General features: G+C 51.9%; 2 protein-coding genes and 1 long non-coding RNA gene across 4 annotated transcripts in view; 1 reads left to right on the top strand and 2 right to left on the bottom strand.

Moving 5' to 3' along the window:
• The window catches only part of SLC25A22 (solute carrier family 25 member 22), a 47,215-nt gene extending 41,237 nt beyond the window's left edge, over positions 1-5,978 (bottom strand). The window contains exon 1 of the mRNA XM_048058588.2: positions 5,849-5,978. The gene's annotated coding sequence lies outside the window, so the exon portion shown is untranslated. The remainder of the gene's footprint in view (positions 1-5,848) is intronic.
• A 125-nt stretch (positions 5,979-6,103) lies between these two features.
• LOC136790931 (uncharacterized) lies at positions 6,104-11,896 on the top strand. Its single transcript, XR_010831836.1, has 3 exons — positions 6,104-8,204; positions 11,381-11,529; positions 11,762-11,896. It is a non-coding gene; the product is annotated as an uncharacterized lncRNA (long non-coding RNA).
• Positions 8,202-24,708, bottom strand: PIDD1 (p53-induced death domain protein 1). 2 transcript variants are annotated; one of them, XM_013174357.3, is made up of 16 exons: positions 24,569-24,708; positions 22,575-22,946; positions 20,698-21,111; positions 19,769-19,972; positions 18,834-18,888; positions 18,427-18,628; positions 17,800-17,928; positions 17,307-17,486; positions 16,539-16,686; positions 16,025-16,160; positions 15,339-15,489; positions 14,009-14,132; positions 12,771-12,889; positions 12,239-12,346; positions 10,917-11,122; positions 8,202-10,209 (listed from the first exon to the last, which is right to left on the bottom strand). In XM_013174357.3, exons 2-16 carry the CDS (start codon positions 22,837-22,839, stop codon positions 9,972-9,974), a joined length of 2,679 nt encoding a protein of 892 aa, XP_013029811.3. In that variant the 5' UTR covers positions 22,840-22,946; positions 24,569-24,708; the 3' UTR covers positions 8,202-9,971. The 2 variants fall into 2 exon arrangements, with proteins under 2 accessions (XP_013029811.3, XP_047914541.2); XM_048058584.2 differs by lacking the exon at positions 24,569-24,708 and having other exon boundaries at positions 22,575-24,535.
• Between the last annotated feature and the right edge of the window lie 70 nt (positions 24,709-24,778).

The raw sequence follows: 24,778 nt of genomic DNA, 5'->3' as shown, positions 1-24,778 counted from the left end.
TGGTTGTCATCACATGGGTGATGACATTTTGTCACTTGCTGAGCACGGCTGCCCAGCTGTAACATCTCCAGGCCACATGCAGGCATCATTTTCACATTTTTATAAGCTCAGGACAGCATCGGGGATGTACAAAGGGGCTGAGAAGAGCCCCTCACTCCGCCAGCAGCAGGTGACACCCTACATGTCCCAGCCAGCAGCCACCAAGGGGCCTTACCCCTCTTTTAACAATTAATTCAATTTTCCTGCGGCACCCCCAAGCACCAGCTCTGCCAAAACACCCAAGGCGGTGTGCGGAAAGCGCCGTTTTCTGTTGTTTTTGCCCAGTTTTTGCACTGGAACAGATGGATTCCGATTTTCTCACTTCTGCAAATTGGGAACGACACCTCTGATGGGCACTGAGGAGGCGGGAAGGGCTGCGGCACCGTCACGCAAGCACACACGTGCAGCGCAGTGGGGAGACTGGAGCAAGGCCAGCCACGGCCAGGCCTCCTGGTTTGGGGTGGCCCCACAGGTGGCCAGCAGAAAGCAGATGGGGTTTTGGAAAGACAGCTTGTGTCAGGCAAAGGGGATCGCTTTTTTTAAGCAGAATTAAAAGGAAGGACACAGCGGGGTTTTAGCGTGGTGTCTGATAGCAATATGCCTGTGCTATTCCAAGGATTTCAGACAACCAGGGGCCCAAAAACAAGAGCTGGGCTCTGGGCTCCTCCAAAAACCGTTCCAGCCACACACAAATGCAGCCTGGGCCACAAACCACCAGGTATGCAAGGAATAAGGAGCCGATGCATGCTTCAGGGTCAGACTGGGTTTTCATGGAGATGAGCCACAGATGGAGAAACACAACAAAGGGGCTTCAAACCTGACTCCTTTTACAAAACAAACAAACAAACAAACAAACACCACAGAGACTATTTCAACAAGCTCTGGAAAATAACAGAGGAGATCAGGAGGACAGCAGCCGCCAGGCAGACCTCTGTGGCTCTTGGGATGACAGCCACAAAGAAGGGAAGATCTCCAGGGAACGCTTCTGTAATAGCATCGTTCACCTGGCACTACGCTGTAAAGACACAGTGAGTTCACCTGCAGGAGCTGGCAGAGCACTAACACACAGTTAGGGTGTGCAACAAATCAGAGGTGATCAGAGAAGAGCAGCTACAAGGATGGGGGAGCACATCAGGCTAACGAGAACGCTGCACACACAGAAGGGGCAATTACACGGAGACGTGACGAACAGCCCAGAGGTGGCAGAGAGGTGCACGTGCCTGAAAATGAGAGGAGCTTGTTATCACAGTCAGACCTGTGACCCAAGGTGAGAAAAAGATGTTAACCAGGGGCTGGTGAAATATCACAAGCCAATGCTAATGAGCTGGATGTAGGTGAAAAAGCTCGTGCACTTTTCAGCCTGGGCTGGGAAAAGCACGAGAAAATGCAGCATTTGGTGGCTGGTGGTGGCAAAGCTCATTCCAGAAAGATGGTACCTGACTGTTTGGCAGCTGGCTGGAGGGAGACCTGCACACCACAGGATTTTTTTGGCCTGTATCAGCTGGGCATCCATCCCAGGGCCGAAACGCAGGTGTGTCCCCCACCTGCAGCCGTGCTGGTGTGTGGGGACACAGAGCTGCTGGCCCACGGTGTGACTAAAGGGAACCCATCACCTGATGGAGGGGCATGGGCTGTTTTCGTCAGCCCTTGTCACACGACATGGGCCATGCCATGGGCAGGGAGCCACCAGCGTGGTCTGTGCAGCCCTGCAGCCTTGTCACCACCACAGGCAGCGAGGTGCGGGCAGCAGGCGGGACGGATGCTCTGGCGGGCACCGACACAGGGCTCTTCATGCTGCCTCCATCCCTAGCTGGTTTGCTTCAGTTAACAGCGGCAGGATCCGAGCAAGTTGTGTTAGGGGAATATAGTTAAGACTTGTTTTCATAATGCTTCTGTGCCATCAGTGGCATCCCCCAGGGTCACCTCCAGGGGCTACAGAGCTGGGCAGAGAACAGCCAGGCATCTGGCCCTGCCTGTGCCTTCCTTGGGTCCCCATTCTGCCCTGATTTGCAAAGGCATCAGTAGGTTTCACATGGACAAAAGCCGAACTGAACTCAGTGTGGATAGCTGGGGACAGATTTCACTATTTATCGTATCTTGCCATCCTGTAGATGGGCTGGTTGGACAGTGCTGTCCCCTGGCAAAGAAGAGGTTAACGCTGGCCAGCTTTAAGCTGAGTTTTAATAGGACTGCAAAATCACCCATTTTTATTTTTGGTTCTGCTGCACAAAAACAACTGCTCTTTGTAACCTGCATGGAGCAAAGGACCCGCTTCCTCTGGCAGCCTTCAAGAGAGGGGATAAAAAAAAAAAAAGCAGAGGAAGAGAATTCGCATTCAGCAAGTGCCAGGTTGTCAAGGTTTCCTGTGCTCTCAAACGTAAATTTTTTTCTCCTGACAGAGCACAAGAAAAAATTTAAAACTGCTGGGTACAAAGTGGAGCTTCAAAAGCAGCAGCAACCTGTGCTGTCTGATCTGCTACAAGGTGACCGGGCGAGATCGCAGCCATGGGCTCGCACCCCCTGCCCCTCCACACGTGGCGAGGAGCAGAGCTCAGGCCCTCCCGTGCAGAGAAACCCGCTGCGCGGCACGGTTCAGCCACCCAGAGAAGGGCAGGAAACGCTTCGTGTTTCTCTGCCCCATGCCTTTCCCCGTGCGGAACTGAGATCTCAAAATCCCGCACGGCTTGTCGGAGCGGAAAGCGAGGAAACCGTCAGCCTGGCTGACGGAGAGGATATGGGCTGTTCTGGTGCTGCTGAGGAAACGGGTCGGATGCAGTCTGCTGGCAGGGGAAGAGGCTTTCACGAGGCTGCATTTTTCAGCTTCCTTCCCCATTTGCATTGCTTTCTATTTTAATAAATCACGGAGCGCCGGTGAAATCCCCAAGTGCGTGATGAGCGTGGGTATTAAACTGGCACTAAAAAAGACAGATCTGACGAGCTTGGTCACCGCCGCCTTGGTGGCCACCTGGGCACGGTAATCAGAGCGCTGGTAGACAATTTAACCGATAAAGGTTGGAGGGGCAGTAACGTACTATTAACACCAGTCAACATCATTTTCAGGAAGAATCAATCTCAAACAAGCTTGATCTCATTCTTCACCAGGATCACAGGATAGGCTGCCAGAGTTAACAGCACAGAGGTGATGTGAGAGGCATCCAGCATCCGACCGCTAAAAATACAGTGAAAGAGTATTAGCTGATTCAAAGATTAATTAAATGATTCACGGATTCAAAGCTGGCTGTCGGCTTGGACGCCGGGAATCACCCGCAAACCACTGAACCAGCAGGTCTTGTTTCATTTTTTGGTGTTGACACTCAACCTTACATCTACACCTTAACGAAAGGAGAGAGGAAGCGGAGGCAGGTTGGGAGTGACTGGGGCACAGGAGGGGACGGCTCTGCCCCACGCCTGCCTCTGTCGTCCCCGAGAGCCCAGGACTGCCAGCGAGGATGGTCTGTCTGTTCCCATGGAGCGATGACTCCGGGGAGGAAGGCTGCAGCTTTATTTTTAGCAGCTATTTGATTCAAATGCCTAACAAACAGCAGGAGGAAAGTCCCTGATGCTTGGACCACATAAGCGTTCCTCTCTAGCTGGCCAGCAAACCCTCCTGCCACTTCTCTCCAGCAAAAGCAGAGGGATCACAGCTCAGCACCGTTAGTCTCTGAAAAAGAAAAAAAAAATAAAAAAGCAAGCAGAAGGAATTTCAAGTTTCCATCACTGACCATAAAGAAGCCAAAAAAGGATAAAAATGGGATTTTCTCCCCTTTGTTAAGCGACTTCTGGCGCCGGCAATGCCTCAGGACCTGACTGACACCTTGGCCCAGCTCCTGTAGCGTGCCCCGCAGGAACAGCTACCCCAAATAAGCATCTCTTCTTGCCTGGCATCCGTGGGTCACCACCCGAGGTGCCTGCCACCCCGTGACCCCATTCCCACACATCTCTCCCCGCTGTTTACTGCAGCAGCGGTGCCTCGGTGCCTTTGGCCCCGCTCGGCAGCCGGGGCAGCCTCCCACACTCAGCACAGAGAGCACAAAGGCAACCAGTCTCCTGCCCTGCGCGTTTATCTCCCCGATAAAGGAGCGGGGCACTTTTGTTTATTGAGTGCTGATGAATGGAGCTGTCTTGGCTGCGAGATCGGCCGCCAGGTCCCACTCCAGGCCTGGCTGCTGGCAGGGAGCTGGCGGCTGCAGACGCTTATTGCCACAAGAGCCTTTTGGCAGGGCTTAGCCCCTCATCCCGTTGAGAAACTGCCCCACGGCATCCCACAGGTCCCATCTGCCCCACTGCAGAGGCAGTGCCGGATTTATGGGGCACGGCAGCCCAGAGAAGCATCGTGCTCTTCCTCCAGGGCATGCAGCTGAGCATTTGCAAATGGTTTAGTTTGCTCTGGGATTTTACCGTGCTCCCTTCTCTCCCCAGCTTATTTCTTCATCTGGCCTTCCAGCAGGGGCACATAACTAAGAGAGCCCTACGGCCCCATTAACCCTCTTTGAAACACCTCTGCAGGGAGGGTTACAGCTTCCCGGGCACGCTGCCTCACCGAGAGCTGGGAAGATGCTGCCAGCCCTTTTAGAGCCGTGTTACTGAGGGACCCTGAGCTCCTTCCCCAGAAAGCTGCTGGATCCATTTCTGACCGTCTCTGCCCTCCAGCCATCATCGCCGCGCAGCGGTTGTCAGAAAATATCTTGTTTAAGCAGCGGGATCTTCTTTTCTCTGCCTGGGCTGTGACCAAATCATCTGTCGTAATGGATTTTTGACAGCGTCTTCTCGCTTCTCTCAGCGCAGCAGGATCAGAGCCTCACCAGGATCTTCTCCAGCCGCCTGCTCCTTGCCCTGCAGCAGCTGAAGGACATGCTCAGCCCCAGAGGCCAGCGACCTGCGTGGGAAGCGGCGCTGGGAGGGAGCAGCTCCAACCAGCGTCATAGCACCTGCTTGATCTCAGCTCCGTCCTCGGGGAGAAGCTGAGAATCACGAGGATTGCCTTTTTCTCCAACTCGGAGGGAAGAGATGCCAAAACATTTGTCCCTCTTCTGGCTAGGTGTTACTGCTTTCAGGGGGAGGGTGAGCCTGCTAAAAGCAGCAGCAAGGAGAAGACCCGTACCTAAGCTCACATCCTCCCCCGGCCGTCCTGTTACAACGCCCCTCAGCCAGCTCGCCTGTCCTCCTCGCTGCAGTCTAAAGCTTCCCTTTATCAGAAGAGCAAAGCATAACCAGAAGCCTAATCAGCCAGGTTCATCAGTGGGGAGACAGGACCTTCCAGAGGGGCTGCAGCCACACCCTGCACGAGCCCTGCTCTCTCCTGAACACGCAGAGCTGCTGTGCCTAAACCTGGTGTTGCTCAGCACTTCCAGAAGACTGGGTCTGGCCCATGGCAGAGAGCTGGCAGAGCTGGAGCAGCTGGGACCTGCCCAGGGGCCCCCCGGAGCGCTGCGTGTCCTCACCTCCTGCTCACGGCCAGTGCTGGAAGACGCCTCCGGCTGCAGCTCTCTGCAGAGACCTTCAGTAAAATCAAGGCAGAGCAGATGTGTCCAAGTTTAATGGTGGGAATCCTGCGTCTGCTCTGCCTTTGGATGGTGCTGCCTGGTTGTTACGGGTCACCACCGAAATCCTCCCGGCTCCGAGGAGGGGTGAAGGCAGCAGCCACCTCTGCCCGGGGTCTCCCCGTGTCCACGGGGAGGCTCCAGCAGAAGCCGAAGCGAGACTCGCAGCAACCCTCTGGCCTTTCCAGAGAAAGCAAGCAGGGATGCCTGATCCGCTCCCTCTGCCCGCTCCAGCCTTCCACGTGCCCCATTGTTGCTGTCTTACTCACCTCCTGCCTGAGAAAGGCTCGGGAAGGCGCTCGGCTCTCTGCGTTCACTTGGCTTGCAGCAGATCGTTTTCCCACCAATTTACCCAATTACTTTCCGAACGCAACATTTATAGTTTGACCTCAAACATTTCACAGCAATGAGTCAGCTGTAGAACTATGCACAGCGGGGGGAGAAAAAGTACTTCCTTTGGGCTCTTTTGGCAGGTGCTGTTGGACTATTTCATTTGCTGCCACCTAGTCGTGAAAGAGCGGATGGCAACCACCTACTCAGTCTTCATTCCTTCCCAAGAGAATGAAAAATGCTCCGTGATGTTCTTCTCCGAGCATCCCTGCTACCCTTTGCACATTTCCCACTTCCACTGTCTCCTACCTGGAAAAGGCAAGAGCTGCTCCGGTGTTCAATGAGCAAATCGTGCAGAAGGATCCTATCCCGCCTTCCCTAAGCAACCACCAGCACGGGTCGAAGACACAGGCCTACTGCGAGGCAGGAAGGGTAGAGGCAAAGTTTTCCACCTTCACGATGCCTGCCTGGCTGCTACATTTCCCAGGCACAGAGCTTCTTCAAGGGAGCTGAGGTCTGGAGCGAGCGTCAGACTCTCCCCATGGGTTTTCAGGCCACAGAGATTTACGGGAAAATAAGAAGAAATTGTGTGCTTTAAGAACACAAAATTTATTTCTGCGGAGTTCAGAACATGGACACACATCTGTACCAAAGGATGTTTGCTTTATCTGAACAACGTACAACTAATGAGGATGACAGGCTCACCTCAAGGCAGCTCTGGGCTGGGGCTCTGCCCCATACCTTTCCCAGTGAAAGCTGCTGTGATCCTCCTTTTGGGGGAAAACGGTGCATTTGAGGGGACTCGGATTTTCTTTCCCTTTTAAGAGCAGCATAACACGGTCAAGTATGGGCATGAAGAGAAACCGTACGGTACTGATCAGCAGGAAAACTTATCTACTGGCAGGGTAGCTTCTGTGCTCCCTCCTAGCAAGCTCTGTAGGGTCATGGCTGGACCAGCCAGGCCTCAAAACACCAGAGCTACCACCTGTCCCGTAACAGAGCCGTCCGATGGTTGTGTGCTGCTCTGTAGCATTTTTGCCTGGCCAACAGCAGACAAACTGAGCGCAGCCCCTGCAAGCTGACTGCCCCGTCCACGTTCCCTTCGGGTCCTTCACCGGGAATTGTACACCACTTCACTGTCGGGGCCGTGTCAAGAGTTTAAAACCCCTGCCTGGACACCGCCAGGCTTTGCCTGTGTTGTTTTATAATTAACAAACTGATCTGAGCTTTGCTTAGGCTTTCATTTCTCACCAATTAGTTTTATTAATGTTTAAGCCACGTATGGGCTGGAAGCATTTTATCTGGGTCTGTTAGCCCCTGGCGGCTAGAGGAGGGCTGCGATTAGCAGGAGCTGGAAGCAGAAGGCATGGCATGCATGGGAAATGCACTGTTGGAGGCCCTGGATCATGCTGCTGGAGATCTGTAGGGCTATAGGAGGTGGAAGAGGGTCGGATTATGAGAGTTAAAGAGGTGTACACATTACAGTCAAAGAGGAGAAAAAAAAAAGAACAATTTTCCCCTTTATTTTATTTTGACTGTCTCTGATGACAGTCAGTTTCAGGAATTGTAATCAATTTGTGGAAGAAGAGAGGAAAATAGGAACCAAAGGATAAATGCCACACCTTTTTTTTGCGGCTTCAACCACATACTGCAATGTTACCAGCACTTCCCAGCCACAGCAACTACAGGTTTGAGAAGGAGTTACTGTGCCTCAAAGAGATTATCGATAAAGATAACGCGCCTGAAAATAGCATGCTTTCTGTTGACTCTCATCCAGCTCAAATATTTGATGCCAAGTCAGCTGAAGAAAAGAGCAGTGGGGCGGTTGCTCTGATTTTCCACGAGCACCTCCATATTCCCAGCCCAGTGCTTGCTTTGGTGTCGCTACAAGAAGTCCTGCTGCCACCAAGGCCACCAGCCCAGCGGCTGCTGCTCGGCAGGGAAGGAGAGATACCAGCACATCTCTGGGGCAGTGACTTAACTTCCCTTTCCTTATGTTGCCTGCACAAGTTCTGCTGATTCCCCTGATGATACTGCCTAGGATTTGGCATGTGTATCTCCCGTCGCCTGGCCTGGTTGTAGCACAGACCTTTAGTAACCGTAATGCTTAGCACTACCCTCCGTCTCTCCTACTGCTGCCTGGACCTGCTCCCCTGGACTCTTCTCCCCATTTCCATGCAGCATGGCCAAGCTCACCTCCTTATTTCTGCCGGCAGGTGAAAAGGACCCAGCTGTAACACAGCAAGTACCTCGAGGCACTTACGGGTTAGCAGATCATGCAGAGACATGAAACAGGTGAGTGCTTTTTTTTATTATTATTCCCAATGAGAGCAATATGCCCTAATGCATCTCTCCAAAACTGGAGGAAAAGCCAAATACCCCGTTGGTGTACATCAAAATTACAGACAAGAACAAATGACACGGGCTACCGGAGATTCCATGCACACAAAAGAGGACTGCTGACAAACCCGACACGAAACTTGAGGGGCAGCATGGCCTGAGAAATCAGATCTGAGTCAGCCTACAAGTCCTTGTCCAGTGCTGTAGCACCCATTCCATGCGCTCTGTGGCCTGAGACGTAAGAATGTCCTTTAAAAACAAACAAAAAAGAGCAACAATTTTATGCTCCTCTTTCAATACTGATGGGAGGTCTGAAGCACAGCATCAGGGAAATCACTGATGATTCTTCACTGGGGGAAAAAAGCACAAGGACTTCTCAGACCTGCAGCTGCAGGCTGACTTTGGGTGTTGTAACCTGGCATTTTTATACAGGTCTGCAGACTGAGAACAGCCCTTTAAATATTGCTTAGAGTGGGATATGCTGAGTCCAAACGTGTCCTGAAAGAGCTGAATACACACAGATTACAGCGCTGTTCCAAAAAGCTTGCGTGCAGCTTCCCACTGCCGTCAGTGGGCCATTAGCTAAGGTACACTACGAGATGGGTGACAGGAGGAGAAGGGCACCTCAGCAGTCAGCGAGAGGACAGTTAAATAACAATAAATACTCACAGCCTTTTACAAGATGTTCAGATTGCAAAACCAGGAGGTTAGCTTGGCACAGTTCAAGCCAACCCCATAACAGTGCTTATCTCACAGGTGGCCAGACCAGTTTCTAAAATGCAAATTTATACCATGCTTTCACCAAGCTCTGCAAACTCCTTCACTAGTACACGGGCACATTTCACAAAGAGGATGTGAGGAATAACCCTTTGAAACTGCAAGGGAAATTTTACTTTCAGCCAAGTTAGAGTCTTTCCAAAACAGCGGGGCTATTGACTTTTACTTATTTGTAAAATAAAACTGGCACTCTATCAAAGACCACCAGTTTGTAGATCTCATCTAACAAGCCTGGCACGTGCGGGAGCCTAGGGACAGTGTGAAACGTCCTTACTTGCTCCAGAATAGCTTTTGGAGCCCCCCCAAAAAGGCTAGAAATTCTTTTCTTCTCTTTTCCTCACAAAGCCTTAGGTTTTGTTTTGGCCTTGAGGGAACCAGAAGAGATTTGGCAGAAAACAGTAAACATTCTCATGGGGAATACAGCTCACATTTTCGTGTGAGCAATGCACGTAATGGACAGAAACAGCTGAACAGTCCCCACTGCACCATTTGACTTCACACCATGATTGCACCTCCACTTTCTCACCAAGCACCGGAGCACACACAGACCTACTGGCAAATGCTCACACCCTGTTTTTCCAGCAGAAGAGTTTCAGATATATATGTAAAATCAGTATTAATTAACTGAAGGCTACTTTAGCCACTACTCAACTGGCAGACACTTCAGGCTCTGAACTTCTTCCTGTTCCTGAAACCTAAAGCTCAAGGTTGAGAAGTACAGGAGAGGCTCATAAATGCACTGTGAACTGCCTGGCCACTACGGATTTCCACCAGCAGAAGTGGCGTGCGGGTATAGACCCAACAGAGCTCGGCAGTCTGCTCACAACTGAATCAACGGCCAACTCCTCAGGAAGACACTGGCCCTCAGGGAGCAGCCCTAAGGCGCTGTCACCCCAGGGACACAGAGGGAGCCCCCATACGAAGCCTGCTCCTTTCTGCTAGGTGCTACATCGTGGCTGTTGCAGAGTCCTCGGTGCTGCTCTCCTGCTCCAAGCCCACCCGGCGGATGGACTCCCTGTATTTCTGCCGCCCCAGCTCAATGATGCTTTCCACCTCGTCAGCGATGTCCTGGCGGCCACTCTCTTTCATGGCTTTGATCAGCTTGCTCACGCAGTCAGGATCCTCGGAGTTTTGCTGAGCCCACGAGAAGAGCATGTCCAGGATCTGCTTATCGAGGTCCTCTCTGAAGAAAGGTAAAAGTGCAGAAGTAACCAAGACACTCTCCTGGCTGGCAACCCAAAGAGGCCTTACCTGAGTCCAAGCCCAGACCTGGAGCCCCATAAGAAGTCATCCAGACACAAACAAAGCCCTCAGTAGGGCTGCCTTTTACTCCACCCACCACACAGCAGTTGTAGTTCCTGCACTAAAATCTCCCCAGAATATCTTTCCCTAACAGAAATTTCAAATTAAAGACGTAATTTTTTCTTAATGTAAATTCCCCACAGGAACAGTAGTTTGGTCATAACAAGCCCCACTCTCTCAACGTTTTGGTCAGACCGCATGTCCTACAACATGCCACAAGACCTTTTTGAATACAGATATTCACAATTAATGCCATGGACATTAATTGTTGGAGATGGAGTCATTGTTGGAGATGGAGTCTGGCCGGGAATGCAGATCACAGAACAAAACAGGAATGTCACGCAACTGAACTACAAAGCTCATCGAGTTGGTTATTTCTGAATTTTGCTTTTCAAACATTAAGCTTTGTTTTACAACAGCAAGAGGAAATAATCAGTTTTCCATAAAAAAAGTTATGAGAACTGTTACTCAACCCATCTTTTATCCAGCGAAACAATTCCAGTGGGGAAAACTTTCCACCAGCCAGGCATCCGTTCATACTATTGCACTGCAGCTGCCCGTGCTGTTGCTCACTGGGTCCCCACTTACCTGTTGTTGTACCCTATGCGCTCAATCTGCTGATAGGTCAAGCCCAAGTTCAGGCCGATGGTCTGCCAGTCGGCTCCCACGCGCCTGGCGATGCTCAGCAGGTTTGCCTGAGTCAGGTAGCCCGTCTCAGCATTGCCCAGGTTCAGGGGAGAGAAGGAGAAACCGTTCTGGGGACTGGGGTTCTCACCCCAGCGGGGTTTCAGCCTCTGTGTCATAGAGAAGAGAGAAGGGGAACCTGCTAAATACATTGGTTTCTGTGTGTGTCTGGCCATCCAGCCTCCACACGTAAATTTTTTTCCTCCTAAGGAGGGAAGATCTTAACTTGAGGCTGAAGAGACGGATATAAGAAGCAATGAGCACTCACACTGGCAGTGACCAGCAATGCTCAGTGCTTCTGAAAAGTACCAAATCATAATGCTTGCAGTCACAGCTCACACTGGAAACTTTCTTTCTTGTCTTTACAGAGCGCTTTTTGGTGAACCATCTCCCCAGACCGTATTTGCCTGGTCAGTAGGAAAGCACTTGGTCTAGATTCCCAGCTGAGGTTGTATGTGTCAAAAAAGGATGAGAGATCACGGCACACGATCCAAAGGGAAGCATTCAGACTACACAGGTATTTATTGCTTTAAGCTTCTCCAAAAAGCAATTAAATTCTGTAAGATAAAGTGGCTCTCTCACTGGCCTTTTAAGCCAGTAGCTCACACCGGAATACTTAGGCCCAACACCTGTAACTACCTCATCCTAGACCTTTTTTTTTGGCTGCCAGTATGAGCTGGGTGACTAAGAAATTTAAAACCAAAGCAGACACTTCCCTTAGTCACAGCAAGCTTCCTCCTCCTCCACAGCCCTCATTTATTTGAAGGATCCACCCTCTCTGACCACCTCCAGTGCCTGCGCTATGCCGGTGAGATCAGCATGAGAGATGGAGACTCACTCACGTTTCTCTTTTGGGAAGTTCTCATGGGGAGCAGGAAATCTCCACCATGACATGCAAAAAGCACACGGGAGATTTCGGTGCACATCTGATAGGACTCTGGCCCAAGAAGATTCATGGAATTGTGTCTGGCTGTGTTTCAGCGATCTGTCACCACAACCCTGCCCTACGCTTCGTTTACAGAAAGCTAACACCCTTCCTTTACACACACACAAAGCTCTTAAAAGGAAGAGAAGACGCTTTCCTTTCTTTCATGTAGCTGGTCAGTGATTTTCTGCAGTCGTTCATTGCATCCATTATCATGGTGGAAGACAAAATTAGCTGAGCAGAAAGGCCCTGCTCTTCCCCCACCTAGATTAACTTTTCTGCAGGAGACAGGATAACTCACAGGCAGTTTGATTGGCAAAGTAGCGAGCCAGAGGGAGTCTGGTCCTTTCCTCCTCCTGCTGGCCTCTTCAGGGATGCTCTCGGGAACTGCCCCTCGGTAGAAAGAGACCTTAGCAAACAGAAAGCACGCAGTGAGACTCAGATTCAAGCACAGGAGGCAAACCTATTTGCAGTATGAGTTTTCTGTCTGGGAAAGAATTAATTCAGCATTTCTCACCCATCCTCAGTCCATAAACTGCCCAATTAAGTGTGACTGGGAGGGACACTGGGGTTCTGCCATAAAGGCTGGACTCTGCCAACACCCCGGGAGTTAATGGCAGGAATGTAAAGGCAGAGACCTATTCTGATGAGTGATCCTTCCAGACTCTACTCTTCGTGTGTTCAGGGGTTAGTCAGCGAAATGCAAAGCCAAGGGAAAGAGGGGAGGAAAAGAGTCATGCCCAGTGCTCAAGAGATTATCATGCAGAGCGCTGTAAAAGCAATGATGATGATGAAGGAGGAGGAAACAAAAAGTCAGTGTCACTGTTGCTCACCTGGCCTTTTACAGCTTGGCCCTTCCTGTCTACAGGGGAAGTCACATAGATTTCCTTCATGTTCTTCAAGTGGGAGTAAAAAATAAACGAGAGACGTCCATCCACACAGTCAGGGCGATCTGTGTCAGAGAAGCAGCAAACACTCAACTTGTGCAGGAAGTGTGCACCTTTTCAAGCCTGGGCAACAGCCCACCACCACTGGCAGCCTCCATGCTACCATACTCCTTCTACTCGGGCCTGAAAGAACTGTAACCCTCCTTTCCTCGCTGGGAAAGCAGAAAACTGGCTGTGGAGCAAGCAGGTCCTACAGGTGAGAAAGAAGAATGGCCACAAGGTGGAGGCCAAGCTCAAGAATGGAAGGCAAGGGGAGGCGAGGTGTTCAGATGGAGTCAGGTCTATCTTTCCCCCAAAACCCCCTGGAGGGTAGAATCAGCTGCAAGAGCATTCTGTAACGCACAATAACTGGTCATCTATCTCTTCACAGCACCTGTGGTGGGTGCGGAAATAGGAATGGAGCTAAAGGGAAAAATATAATCAGCTACTACAATCATACATGTAATTCTCTTGGAACTAAGTTAGAGTCCAGCCTAAATTAGGATAGATTCTGGCCTCATTGACTCAGTGCATTTTATTACTCTTGATGCAGTTGCACTTAATTTACACCAGTGAAACTGATCTGTGCATTCAGGTTGTGCAGGATGTGGCTTAGTTTGCAGCTGGAACATGTCCAGACATAGATGAGCATAAAACATGAGGGTCTTGCTCCCCCTTGAGATATACATTAAATATGGCAATGGGAATTTTCTGCTCTGGATTGTTTCAGAAATATCCTCTCCAAAAAGCCTCTTTTACATATGTTCACCTAGAAATGGACAACATGAGTTAGATCACCCTGGGCATTCCAGTGCACTGCCTGAGATGCCAGGAAAGGGGCATAACTGGCTGCAGAAGCAGATCAGTCACAGAATAAGCCCTTGTGGATATTGCCCTTTGCAGGCTGCAGCAGCATGACAGGAAATGAAAGCCTGCAAACAGCATTTTTATAGGGAAAAGCAGACACAAAGGTTGGGTGACCAGAGAATGTGACAGGTTCAGCGTCCAGGGGCTGTAAGCGGTGGGCGAGCAGTGCTCTGGAAACAGAGGGGTGCACCAAGGAGGAGTACAGCCCCCAGAAAAACAGGCCTGGGACGAGGGAAGCAGAAGAGGTAGGAGCAGAAGTGAGCCCAGTGCTACCATACCCATATCAATGCTGATGCCTCGCTCAAAAGCTGCAAAGAACTGCTCTCCTTCAAACATCTCCACCATGTCGGATGGCTCAGGTCCTCGGTAGCGGTCCTGCAGCTTCTTCAACACTGGGTCAACCTGGCAAGGTGACAACACAGGGCCCCATGTTTGGTCTGACACAAAAGTCTGTCCCCAGAGTTGTGTCCCTACACCCACAATGTTCCTCTCACCCACCTTTGATAGGGAAAGTCCATCTTCCACTGAAAGGATGCAAACAAATGAACAAACACCCACACCCTATGTCCCAGACACAATCACGACCGAAAAAGAAGTGGTGCTCTGGGTTTCATGGCTTCCTTATTTCTCAACTAAAGAGAAGTCCTCTGTGGGCTAACAATGATAGGCCAAAGCTGCCATTAAAAAAGGGTTATCAGCACCTGCTCTTTTTTTAACAGGTCAGTAACCTTCAAAGACAGGGATTTACTCACTACCTTTTCCTCCTTGTAGTATGCCATTAAAAAACATTTTCTCTGCAAAAAGACACATGTCACAAGAACACAGCAGAGGGGGCACCAGAAAACTCATTTTGGCATTGCAGCCTGGAATAACAGTGTAAGACCTGGGGTCTCAGAGGCAGTGCATGCGTTAAGCTAGAGCTGAGGTGTCTGTTTTTCTTTATATTTGTAACAGTAAACCTTCTCTCTTACCCCAAGACTACCCCTGGCAGGAAAGCAGACACTCAGCACTCTGATCTCACTGTGAGTGCCATTGCTGCCTTCCCTGGAAGCAGAATTTTAGTCCAGGATCTGAGATACAACCCTTACAGATTTTCTTTCCACGGGTCATTACAATACAGGAGAACAAATAAAGGAAAAAGAAGCAACCAGGTCAGAGGATTATGCAGAGACTCGGATATGCAGGCCAGTTCTGGCAGTCTGATCAAATAATCCTTGGCTCACTGAGCTGCACTGTCTGTCAAGGTACAAGTTCTCCAAACACAGATGCACATTTATTTTGCTAACATCTGAAGCAACACAGCAGAGGGCTGATAGCCTGCATGTACCAGGCCAGTCACTGTGGCTCAGCTGAGTTTAACAGTACAGTCCTCCAGGTTCGCAGGGGAGAAAACAACTGCATGGCATCCACCACTGCATAGAATGAGTTTTCCCTCTTCCCCCAGTTCCCAGTGAGCTGGTTTCACACTACCAACGCCGTGTGGTGACAGCATACTCCTGTCATGACCCTGGAGCAGTGAACGAGACCATCTGGCACGCTGTTGCCCTTAAACCCTACAAAGAGAGGCCCAGGGAGCTCAGGAGCAAGGCAATGCAACCCATACCAGACCTTGTGCTTGGGGAGACACTGCAGCAGGACTTGCTCGGGGTCCTTCTTCCTCTGCAGAGCAATGAAGTTCACCTGGTACATGCGCAACCGCTCATAGACCTTCTTGGCAATGCCTCCAATGTAGGTCTTGGTGGTATACCACAGCCAGTACCTGGCACACAAGGGATTAAGAAAAAGGAGGGATCCTGTCTAAGAAGAGAGGCAGGCATCATGTCCACGAGAGGCAGGTACTCAGACCGGGAGGGAAGGATAATATTTAAAGTGAGGGAGGCTGAGGCTAGTGAGGAAGAAAAGGAGAACTTGGGAGCTGAGGGGAGTGTGGTCTGGAAAGCTGTAGCGGAAAGACTACAGATTCAAAGGGGAAAGGCACTAAATGGAATGCATTTCCTCTGAGGACACCCTGCTTGCAAATCTGACTGGACTTCTCTGCATTACAAGACAAGAAGAGGGGCTGAGAGCATTGTGAGGAGAGTAGAAACACAAGCTTTGCTCCAGTGAACCTGCGCAATAGGCCAAAGGATCTGGGTTAGTATCAGCAGGTAAAAAATGATGGGTAAAGTGCTAAGCTGGGCCTGACTTACAAAAGGAAAGACAAATAGGTAGGACTAATTGCATGACCCCTGCCTGGGCTGTGGGAAAAGCAAGGCGGAGAAACATCTTTTCCTCAGGACTAATCCTGCACTTACCAGGAGAAGTGGGTGACTTCAAACACTGCATAGAGGTGGGTGAATTCCAGCACCACCTGGCTCGTAATGTCTTCCCAGGTTTGGCCCTGCACATCCCCACGGAGCAGATGCAGCCTTGACCGATCCAAGTTTAACCCTAATAACAACGATCAAGATATTGTATGCGGCAGAAGACTTTAATGTGAGGTGGATATATGCATCTCCCTCGCTGCCTTTATTCATGGCTTTACATACCCAGCCAGAGGTTTGAGTGATTTACTTTTTATAAGTGCCACATTAAGACTCATGCCCTTCTCTTGAGCGTCCAGGACTGAGCCTTGGTCAAAGAGCAGCAATAAAAAGATGAGGCTGTCTGAATACTTCTAGGATATTCTAGCAGAATATGCAGCCTTAAACTGAGAGTGTGCTGATCTCCAGCAACACAGACTCACTGCTCGATTCCCATCATCAATAGCTTGCCACTTGCCTTTTTCCACACACAACTTCTCTTTGCCGGTTTTGGGAATAAACTGACCTGTGACCCCGAAGGGGAGGGGGAGCTGAATTCTCACAGGCCTGAGAAAATCCACCAGGGAGTCCTGGGAGAGGCAGAGCAGAGGACTGGCTCTGCACCCCGCGTCAGCCGTGAGTTCCGCTATCTCTTCTGCAGAGACCGGCAGCACCTGGATGTGGAGCGCAGCGCGGTGAGCCGAGCAGTCAGGCACCCAAATTCCCTCACCTCCTGCTCAGTACCCCTAGCACTCAGTAAGCAAACGCAGCTCTCGGCTCAGGACGCGGTGGGAAATGGAAGCACAGTGATCTTTGGCTGAAGTTTGCCCTAATACTGCAAGCTGGGACAGACCAAGCTATTACAGTAGCATTTAGCAGCACCCACCAGCTTTACAGGGCAATTAATTTTAGTGGGACTGCTCTAAGATTAGATCTGCATAAATAATTCCCCCAAACCTTGCTTGCTGAGCTGTTCTGCCAGGCTTGGTGTGTTCTGTAACGGGACAAGAGGCAAAGGCTTCCCTTCGTGGCAGCTACCTGCTGACCTGCTGCAGGGAGCACTGGCAGAGCTGTGAGGAAACCCCCTTTCCCCCCCAGGGCAGCCTGGAGCACAGCCCATCCTGCAGGCAGGGAAACTGAGGCAGAAAGCGATCAGAGACGGGTCAGCCCACGAAGCGCCCATGTCAGACACGAATTGCTCTAGGGCAGACGCCTCTTCTTCTGTTTTGCCCCTTGGCACGGGTCAGCGGCTGCACCAGGGCTTACTGGGGCGCGTTTTCTCCAGCAGGCGTACCTGGAGTTTGACATTGCGAGTCTCCTCCGTGACGCCAGGAGGGAAGGTCACTTTGATGTTCGGATCCACGCTGGAAAAGAGCAAGGTCCCCTCTGTGGGCACTTGACATTCATTTTGCACAAGTCGAGACACAACAAGGAACCAGGAGAAGTGAAGGACACGACAGTGAGCCACGTGCTTCTGTAACAGAAGACAGAGAAGAAGAGAGAACATATACAACACAATACAATAAGGGCAGGAAAAAAAGAGACAGCAACACCTGAGCATATCAGAGTATTAGGACAGGGATGGAGCATGGCATGCAGCAAGTCATCACCTTCAGGACATACACCTCCGTGACAGCAGAACCTTAGAGCTGAAATCCACTCCATTTTACCACTTTTTTTTTTTTTTTACCACATTTCAGCCACTTGAATGCTGAAACTCATGGCTTGATAAAACCAAAGAGAGGAAGAGGAGCAATGTGTGTCACTGCTCATTCCAACCTGCTTACCTTTGATTTTGTCTCCTGCTCCACTTGTGTTCTCAGATCACTCCAGCTGTGCCCACTGAAGGTCCGAACAACCACCTCACGCTGGTGGAGGCTTTGCGGGGAGGCATACGGCATCCAGATCTGCACCTCCTAGCACAGAAGCAGTAAGGCACCAACAGAAAGGATAAAATCGGGCCTAGCTGTGCTCTGTGGCTTCCTGCGCAGGGAAGAAGGGGAGGCAAAGCACAGCCTGTATGCAGGGAGTAGGGCAGGAGCTGGGCATCTGCTCCATCCTGCAGCCTCAAGAGAGGTGACAGGAGACATCAGGTGTGCTGTGACTGCAGGGGAAGTCCAGCAGCTTATGGGCAGAAACGACAAAGCAACTTCTCTGGTGAGGTGCTGTCAGCCATGACAGGGCTGGTGGCGTAAGTGTTAACCAGCTTGAATGAAAACCACACACTTTTGGGGGAGGATGTGAACCATTCTCCTTGCAGACTAAGGGCAAATGCTGAAACAGCACCACTCTTCTGGCGGAGAAAACGGGTTGTGAGTGGGGAAGGTTATATTATTGGGAAGTCCCTCCCAAAAGACTCCGCCAAGCCACGGCAGAGGCAGACTGCTGAGCGGGCAGCTTGGCTGTGCCCTCACCTGCTGGAATCTGACCCCGTGAGGCTGCAGCTCCAGGACCCTGCTCAGCAGGACGTCGTGGTGTCTCAGCTTCACCCACCGAGGGTCTGGCTCCAGGGTTCGGAAGTCGATCCGCACAGGGTCAGAGGCAGCCCCCGGTGGAAAGTAGAAACGGATGCCACAGGCCAGGATCACTTCGCAGCCTTCAGAAGTCACAGTAAAGCTTCCAGAAGAAATACATGGATGTATGACACCCTGCAATGACTTCAACTCTCCAAAAATTCAGCAGAAGACTCTCCCACCTTGTGTACAACTGGCCTAGTGAGGCATTACGCTCCCCATGCACACGCACGGTAGCTACCATGCACAGTCTTGTCTGGGGCCTTGTTACACTACTGTAAAGTAAGTTCTTAATAAGAGAGGCTTACCTGTCCTCTCCTGATGCGAGGAACAGTCTTTGTAGCTCTGTGGCACTGGATCCCTCTGCAGCAGCAAGGTTTGGTTAGGTTATTTACATCAGAGTAGGCAAGAAAGGTTGCATTTACCTTTCAGTTTTGGCTGAATCCTAATCTGACAGAAGCTGCCAAAGGAACCCTGCTCACACTGTGGTGGGCTTCAGATCTGGCAGCAGGAGCAGGAGGATGGGAAGAAGCCTAGGGGTCCCCAGACACACTGGAAATGCTGGCTCTCTCCCCCAGAAAAAAAAAAAAAAAAAAAAAAAAGAAACTCAGGAGCTAGAAAAGCTTCCCCTCTACCAGTCCTGCAGCTCTCAGGGCCATCCGTGGTCGATCACCCAGGGCCACCCGCTGGAATCGGTGCTCGCTCTTGTGAGCGTGGGCACCACTGGGAAACCCTGCTCAGATTCCTGCTCATCCGTTAGCTTTCAGACAGTGAATCTTTCAGAGAAAGAGCTGCTGCTCTGAAGCCTGGGAGCAGGGGGACAGCAGGAGCTAACTACAGCAGAAGCACCTCTGATTGCCTCCTCTGCTTCTAGCACGAGCCACCACGGCCTGAAGGTCATGCAGCACATCCAAGAAGTGGTGTCCTCCTTTGCTAAAGAGGCCAGACCCCTTTAGGGCCCCACCTGATCTGTTTCTTGTGAATCCCATTTTCACTTCCACTGTAAAATGTTCCCAAAGAGTGAGCCTGGCAGGCCCACTTCCAGGGACCTCTGAGCCCTTCAGAAAAGGCTCGGAGTCCTAAAACCAGACTGCCTGTACCTTTACAACCTCATAATTACACCAGACAAATAAATACTGATCTGGTTGCCCCCTGCTTCCCTTCCCTAATCCAAATCCATTCACACCACGCTGGGCCAAGCGAGGGGACAGCTGGGCAGAACATGCAGAAGCCCTGCAATTACCGGCCTGCGGGGGCTGCTCCGTTTCTCCTAAGGGGTTGCCTCGGAGGTGCACGAAAGGCAAGGTCTGGATCTCGGGGGGGATGGCACGGAGGCAGTTGTTCTGCAGATCGAGCCTGGACAAGTTGGGCAGGCTGGCGAGCGACGCGGGGACTGTCACCAGGAGATTGCTGTGGAGATGCAGCCGCCGCAGAGACTTCAAATTGCCTGCAGGTTACAACAAGCAGTGACTCCCCAGCCAGGCTGTTAATTGCGTTGCAATCATCTCTCACCACGCACACACGCACACGCTCCTGCCCTCCAGCACCGGGTCTCCACTCGCCTCCCGTGAGCGCAGAAGGGGAAAGGCACAATAGCTCTGCCTATCTTTAGTCCCCAAAATAAAGGGGCTAGTGAACGGGCAGAGAGGCAGCGCAGCCTGCTCTGCCCTGTGCTTTACAGCACCCGGCTTTGAGCCGCTTCTGCACCAGCATCAACGACAACCCCTGGGCACAACGAGAGGAGTCGAGGGCAGAGCTGTGGGAAGCTGGGCGCTGGAATTCAGAACCTGGCTCCGCAGAGTGCTCCGCACCAGGCAGCCTGATTTCACGCCCAGCTTTGCTTCCCCTTAAGCCCCAGTTTTACTGTTTCCAGTCCTGGATGCTTCCCAAAAGCAGCAAGGGCAGACCCTCAGCTGCTGCAAATTGCATGTAAATCTGAGGAGCCTTTCTGAACCACAGAGCAGAAAGCATGGTCCGTAGTCATTAATGCCCACAGGGAGTGACTGAACCAAGTATGTCTCTTCTGGTTATCCCTCCCATTTTGGCTCTTTTGGGGAACGGGCAGTTCCTGCCAGCAGCTCTGGGGACAGAGAGCAAGGGCCTCAGGGCTCCTAGCCTGACCAAAAGCTCAGCAGGCCCCCGTTGTTCTCACTCTCCTGAGGAAACACATACCTACGGAGTCTGGGATGCTCGACAACAGATTCCCAGAAAGATCCAGTTGTGTGCAGCTGTGCAGATTTCCAACCTCTTCAGGGAGGACTTCCAAGGCATTTTCTGAAAGATCCAGGTCCTTCAGCGCTGCCAGGTCCCCAATGCTCTGAGGTAAGTCCTTCAGCTGATTTTTCATAGCGGAGAAGAAAGTCAGCTTGCTGAGGGAGCCGAAGTCCTCGGGGAGCGCCACCAGGCTGTTGTGGCTCACCAAGAGCACACGGAGGCTGGGGAGGCGAGGGATGCAGCTGGGCAAGGCGGAGAGGCTATTGAAGCTGAGATCCAGGTGGGTGAGGCACCTCAGGCTCCCAATGTCTGGTGGCAAGCTTGTCAGGGAGCCGTGCCGACACGAGCCAAACTCGTCCCTGGCATGGCCACCTAGGTGCGGAGGGAAGCGGAGGAAGAGGTCAGTGTGCTGCAGGGATACTCCACACATCTACCACCCCTCGGGAGGGTGGCCCGTCCCTCTCCAAGCCTCCCACTCTTCTCCCCCACCACCGCCGTTGGACACCACACACCACTGCAGGGATGGAGGAGACCTTCCCGACCCTCCGGGCTCTGCCCGTGCTGCTGGGGATGAACAGCCCCAAGGAATGAGACCTGCCCTTGCGAGACAGGGGAGCGGTTGTGGAAAAGCAGTGAAAATGTGGCAAAAAGCAGGTCATCCAGTATTGCGCAGGCCAGGTGACAGCACAGAGAGAGAAGGGCACAGGTCCTGCCCCAGCTTGTGACACCCAAAGTGGAGAAGGGTTGCACCCAGGACAAATAAGTTGAGCACACACAAGCAAATTTCCAGAACTCTCCGTTTCTTCTCCTTCCACTCTGGTCTGATTGTAAGCACATGCAGCAGAGGGCACCAGACATTTGTTGTGCTGCATAATGGTAAAAAATATAAACAAACAAACAGACACCCTGCACTTCACACAGAAGAAAAGCTTAGTTGAACTGTTTTATTGCACTTGAGGATGCTCAGAGTATGCATAAAGCTCACAAAACAATTCTCCGAAAATGCATTGCCATTATCCTCACCTTACGGAAGGGGGAAAGACAAATGAAATTATTTGTACGAGATTTTATGGGTAGTCTGTGGCAGGCGTAGAAATGACCCTCATTCTTTAAAGTTTTCAGCTGAAAACCCTGAATTTTGGCTGCAAACCCACTCTTTTCTATACCGTGCTTTTAAAATGTCACCTCCCAAAGGTGAAATGATTCAGTCAGATACAGAAATTATATCATTCATATGGAGAGCCTCCTACAGTAATGAGATAAGGAAGTCAGGAACTGAGATAATATTCAGCCGTGTAACTGTTATTACAGAATGCCGAATGGCAGGCACTCTGGGTCTTGCTTTTGATAAAACGTCGAGCAGCCTCTTCTGGTCTGTGCCGAACCCTGCTAAACCTCCGCTCCCTGACACAATGCAAGGATTAAGCTAAGACTGATTCAGAATGACCTGACGCAAAGGCAGCTCATTATACTTCCAAAAATGAAAGGGGAGCTGGACATTTATCAAAAAATCAAGCGTCTTTCAATCCCTCTCTCCTTATATAACTTTTCCAAAAAAATGCTCTTCTTCTAGAGGATGGGTAAAGAAAATGTTGCAGCGTCAGCCTCACCAGACCCAAAAACTGGTCCCCACGCAGCCGTAGGGGGAAAGGAAGGAAACAGGAGTCTGGAAGCTGATTCTTGTTGAAATCAGCATGCAGCTCGGAGCAAGGCTAAGAGCCGAAGCCGTCGTACAGGGCACTAGAACTCAAAAGCCCCAGAGGCAGTTTGTCCTGCCGATGTGGAGAGAAGGCAAAAACAAAACGCAAACCTAGGCGATGGGTCCAGGAACTCACCTTTGAGCACCAGGGACTTGAGGTGCTTCAGACGAGGCAGGATGCCCAGCGCGGCACCAAGGAGGCGATCGTTGCTGCTGAGCCGCAGGAACTCCACCTGCACCACCTCTCCCCGCCGCCCCTCGAAGAGCTGCAGGAGCCAGCGGCAGCCGTCGGGGTACACGTCCAGATTGAGCCTGTTGTCCGCCAGGCAGGAGTCGGCGAGCGTAGGAGCCCCCGAAGCCCCCTCCCCGCGCTCGTCCCCGAGCCCCGGCAGCTCTGCCATCTTCTGCGTCTTGTCCACGGGGTCCGGACATGCTCCGACTTGCCACGCAGGCAGGCACCGGCGGCACCGCGAGGCAGCCGGGGTGAGGAAGAGGAGGGAGGACAGCTCTGAAAGGGAATGCGAGTGCACGGTGAAGGCCTCCGGCCCCAGCGCAGGGGGGCTGGAAACAGTTTATAACCACAGCAACGGGGCAGGAGGGATTACAGACGTGGTACTGAAAGCTTTGTGGGCAGCGGGGACAGAAAAGCAGGTGACAGACACCGTGGAGGCTTCTCCCTCCCAGTGAAAGCCTCCGAGTTTCCCTAGCCAGCACCCGTGACTTCAGGGAATGGAGTAAACATCCGTTATTCCCACTATCCCCCAGAATAAGCAGTAGTAGGAACATTAAAAGACATAACCATAAGTGCCTATGCTCGATGTAGATTTCAAAGTGCCTTAGCAGGGAGGTCAGGAGCTTTACAAGCACAGGGGAAGAGCGGGGCAGGGAAAGCTGAGCCAGCAGCAGCGCCCCACAGCCCGGGCCAGCGCGTTGCTCACAGGCTGCCACCAACCCCCAGCGAACCCGGTTGTGAAACTGGTTGCCAGCAGTTTGAAAACGGAGATGAAAACGGGCAAAGGGCAGTGGAGCAGACGTGGCAGGGCCGGGGAGAGGGGGCTATAAAAGGCCCGGCTGTGGCAGAGGGGCACTGCGCTGCGCAGCGGGACCGGGGCTCGCGCGGGGCTGCCTCTGCACGGCTGCTCTCACCAGCACCCTCCTCTTCTAGGGAGAAAGGGGGAAAATATGCTGAGAAAGGTTTGATGCTTCAGGAGCAGAGGTATGAGATCTGAGCGCATTAATTGCTCCTCTGCCGCCTTGGTGCCCTCATCCTTTGGGACTTTCAGAATGGGCACACTGAGAGCGCAAAGATGGGTGCAGGCACTTCCTTTGTTTTTATACCAAGTTACCGATTTCTAAGTCTCCCATTAACTGTTATTTCCACTTCCTTTGTCTTTTGCAACTCCTCCTGAGCTTGGTAATTGCAGTGGCTTACGATGCAAACATCAGATCTTTTAAAACCCTGCCGCTGCTGAATAGGTGAATAAATGTTTTGTTTGAGTGAGGGGTGCAGAGCTACAAAAACCTTTTAGCAGCTTTAACATCCGCGGGCAGCAGAAGCAAGCCAGAGTCCCTGCAGCACCCCAAACGCGCTCCTTTTTACCCTTCAAGGGTGGGACACGGCAGGACTGGTGCTCCCCAGCACAGCCAGCTCCATGAAGGAGCAGACACCTTATGGGCACATAAGGATGTGAAGAAAGAGCAAATGGAAATGACTGCTTTAGTAAAAAAGTAAGTATTTTTTACTAAAAACGGTAGGCAACACATACACAGACCTCACAGCTCTCTTACAGACAGGTGTGAGCAAAAAGACAGCTTTGTAAAGTGGCTGATGGTGAAGAGAAAAGAGGCCTTGGAGCCTGCAAACGCAGCCCCACGCATCCGCACAGGACAGGGGCAGCCGCGCTTGTGCACAAGCACACAGGCACGCACGTGTGCACACAGAATGGTGCATGCACACCCGCTCGCCCCAGGCTATCCTCACCCGCCCTGCGCCAGCTCCGGCAGCCCCAGGACCCCCCAACCCACACCCTGCAGGGCCCCGAGCCCCCCGGGCCCCCAGCGGTTCCCCCAGCTGAGAGGCCAGGCCGAAGGCGCTGTGTGTCCCGCTGAGCACGCCCGCGCTCGTCTCACCCCTGCGCCCCGTCCCTGGCACACAAAACCCGCGTCCCAAAAGCCCGGCCGCCCTTGTGTGGCTCGGCCAAGCCCGGCACGGCTCGGCTCAGCCCCGGCACTTCCTGCAAAGTTTGCTCCGAGCCCTGCTGCTGCCGGGGCGGGCCAAGCCGGAGGAGGTGCCGGATGCAGCGGGGCGAGGGGCAGGCGGCTCTGGGGATGCAAGCGGGA

The sequence above is a fragment of the Anser cygnoides genome, chromosome 5 (assembly GCF_040182565.1).
Source record: "Anser cygnoides isolate HZ-2024a breed goose chromosome 5, Taihu_goose_T2T_genome, whole genome shotgun sequence".
Classification (NCBI taxonomy): domain Eukaryota; kingdom Metazoa; phylum Chordata; class Aves; order Anseriformes; family Anatidae; genus Anser; species Anser cygnoides.
This window is presented reverse-complemented; position numbering and strand designations above follow the sequence as displayed.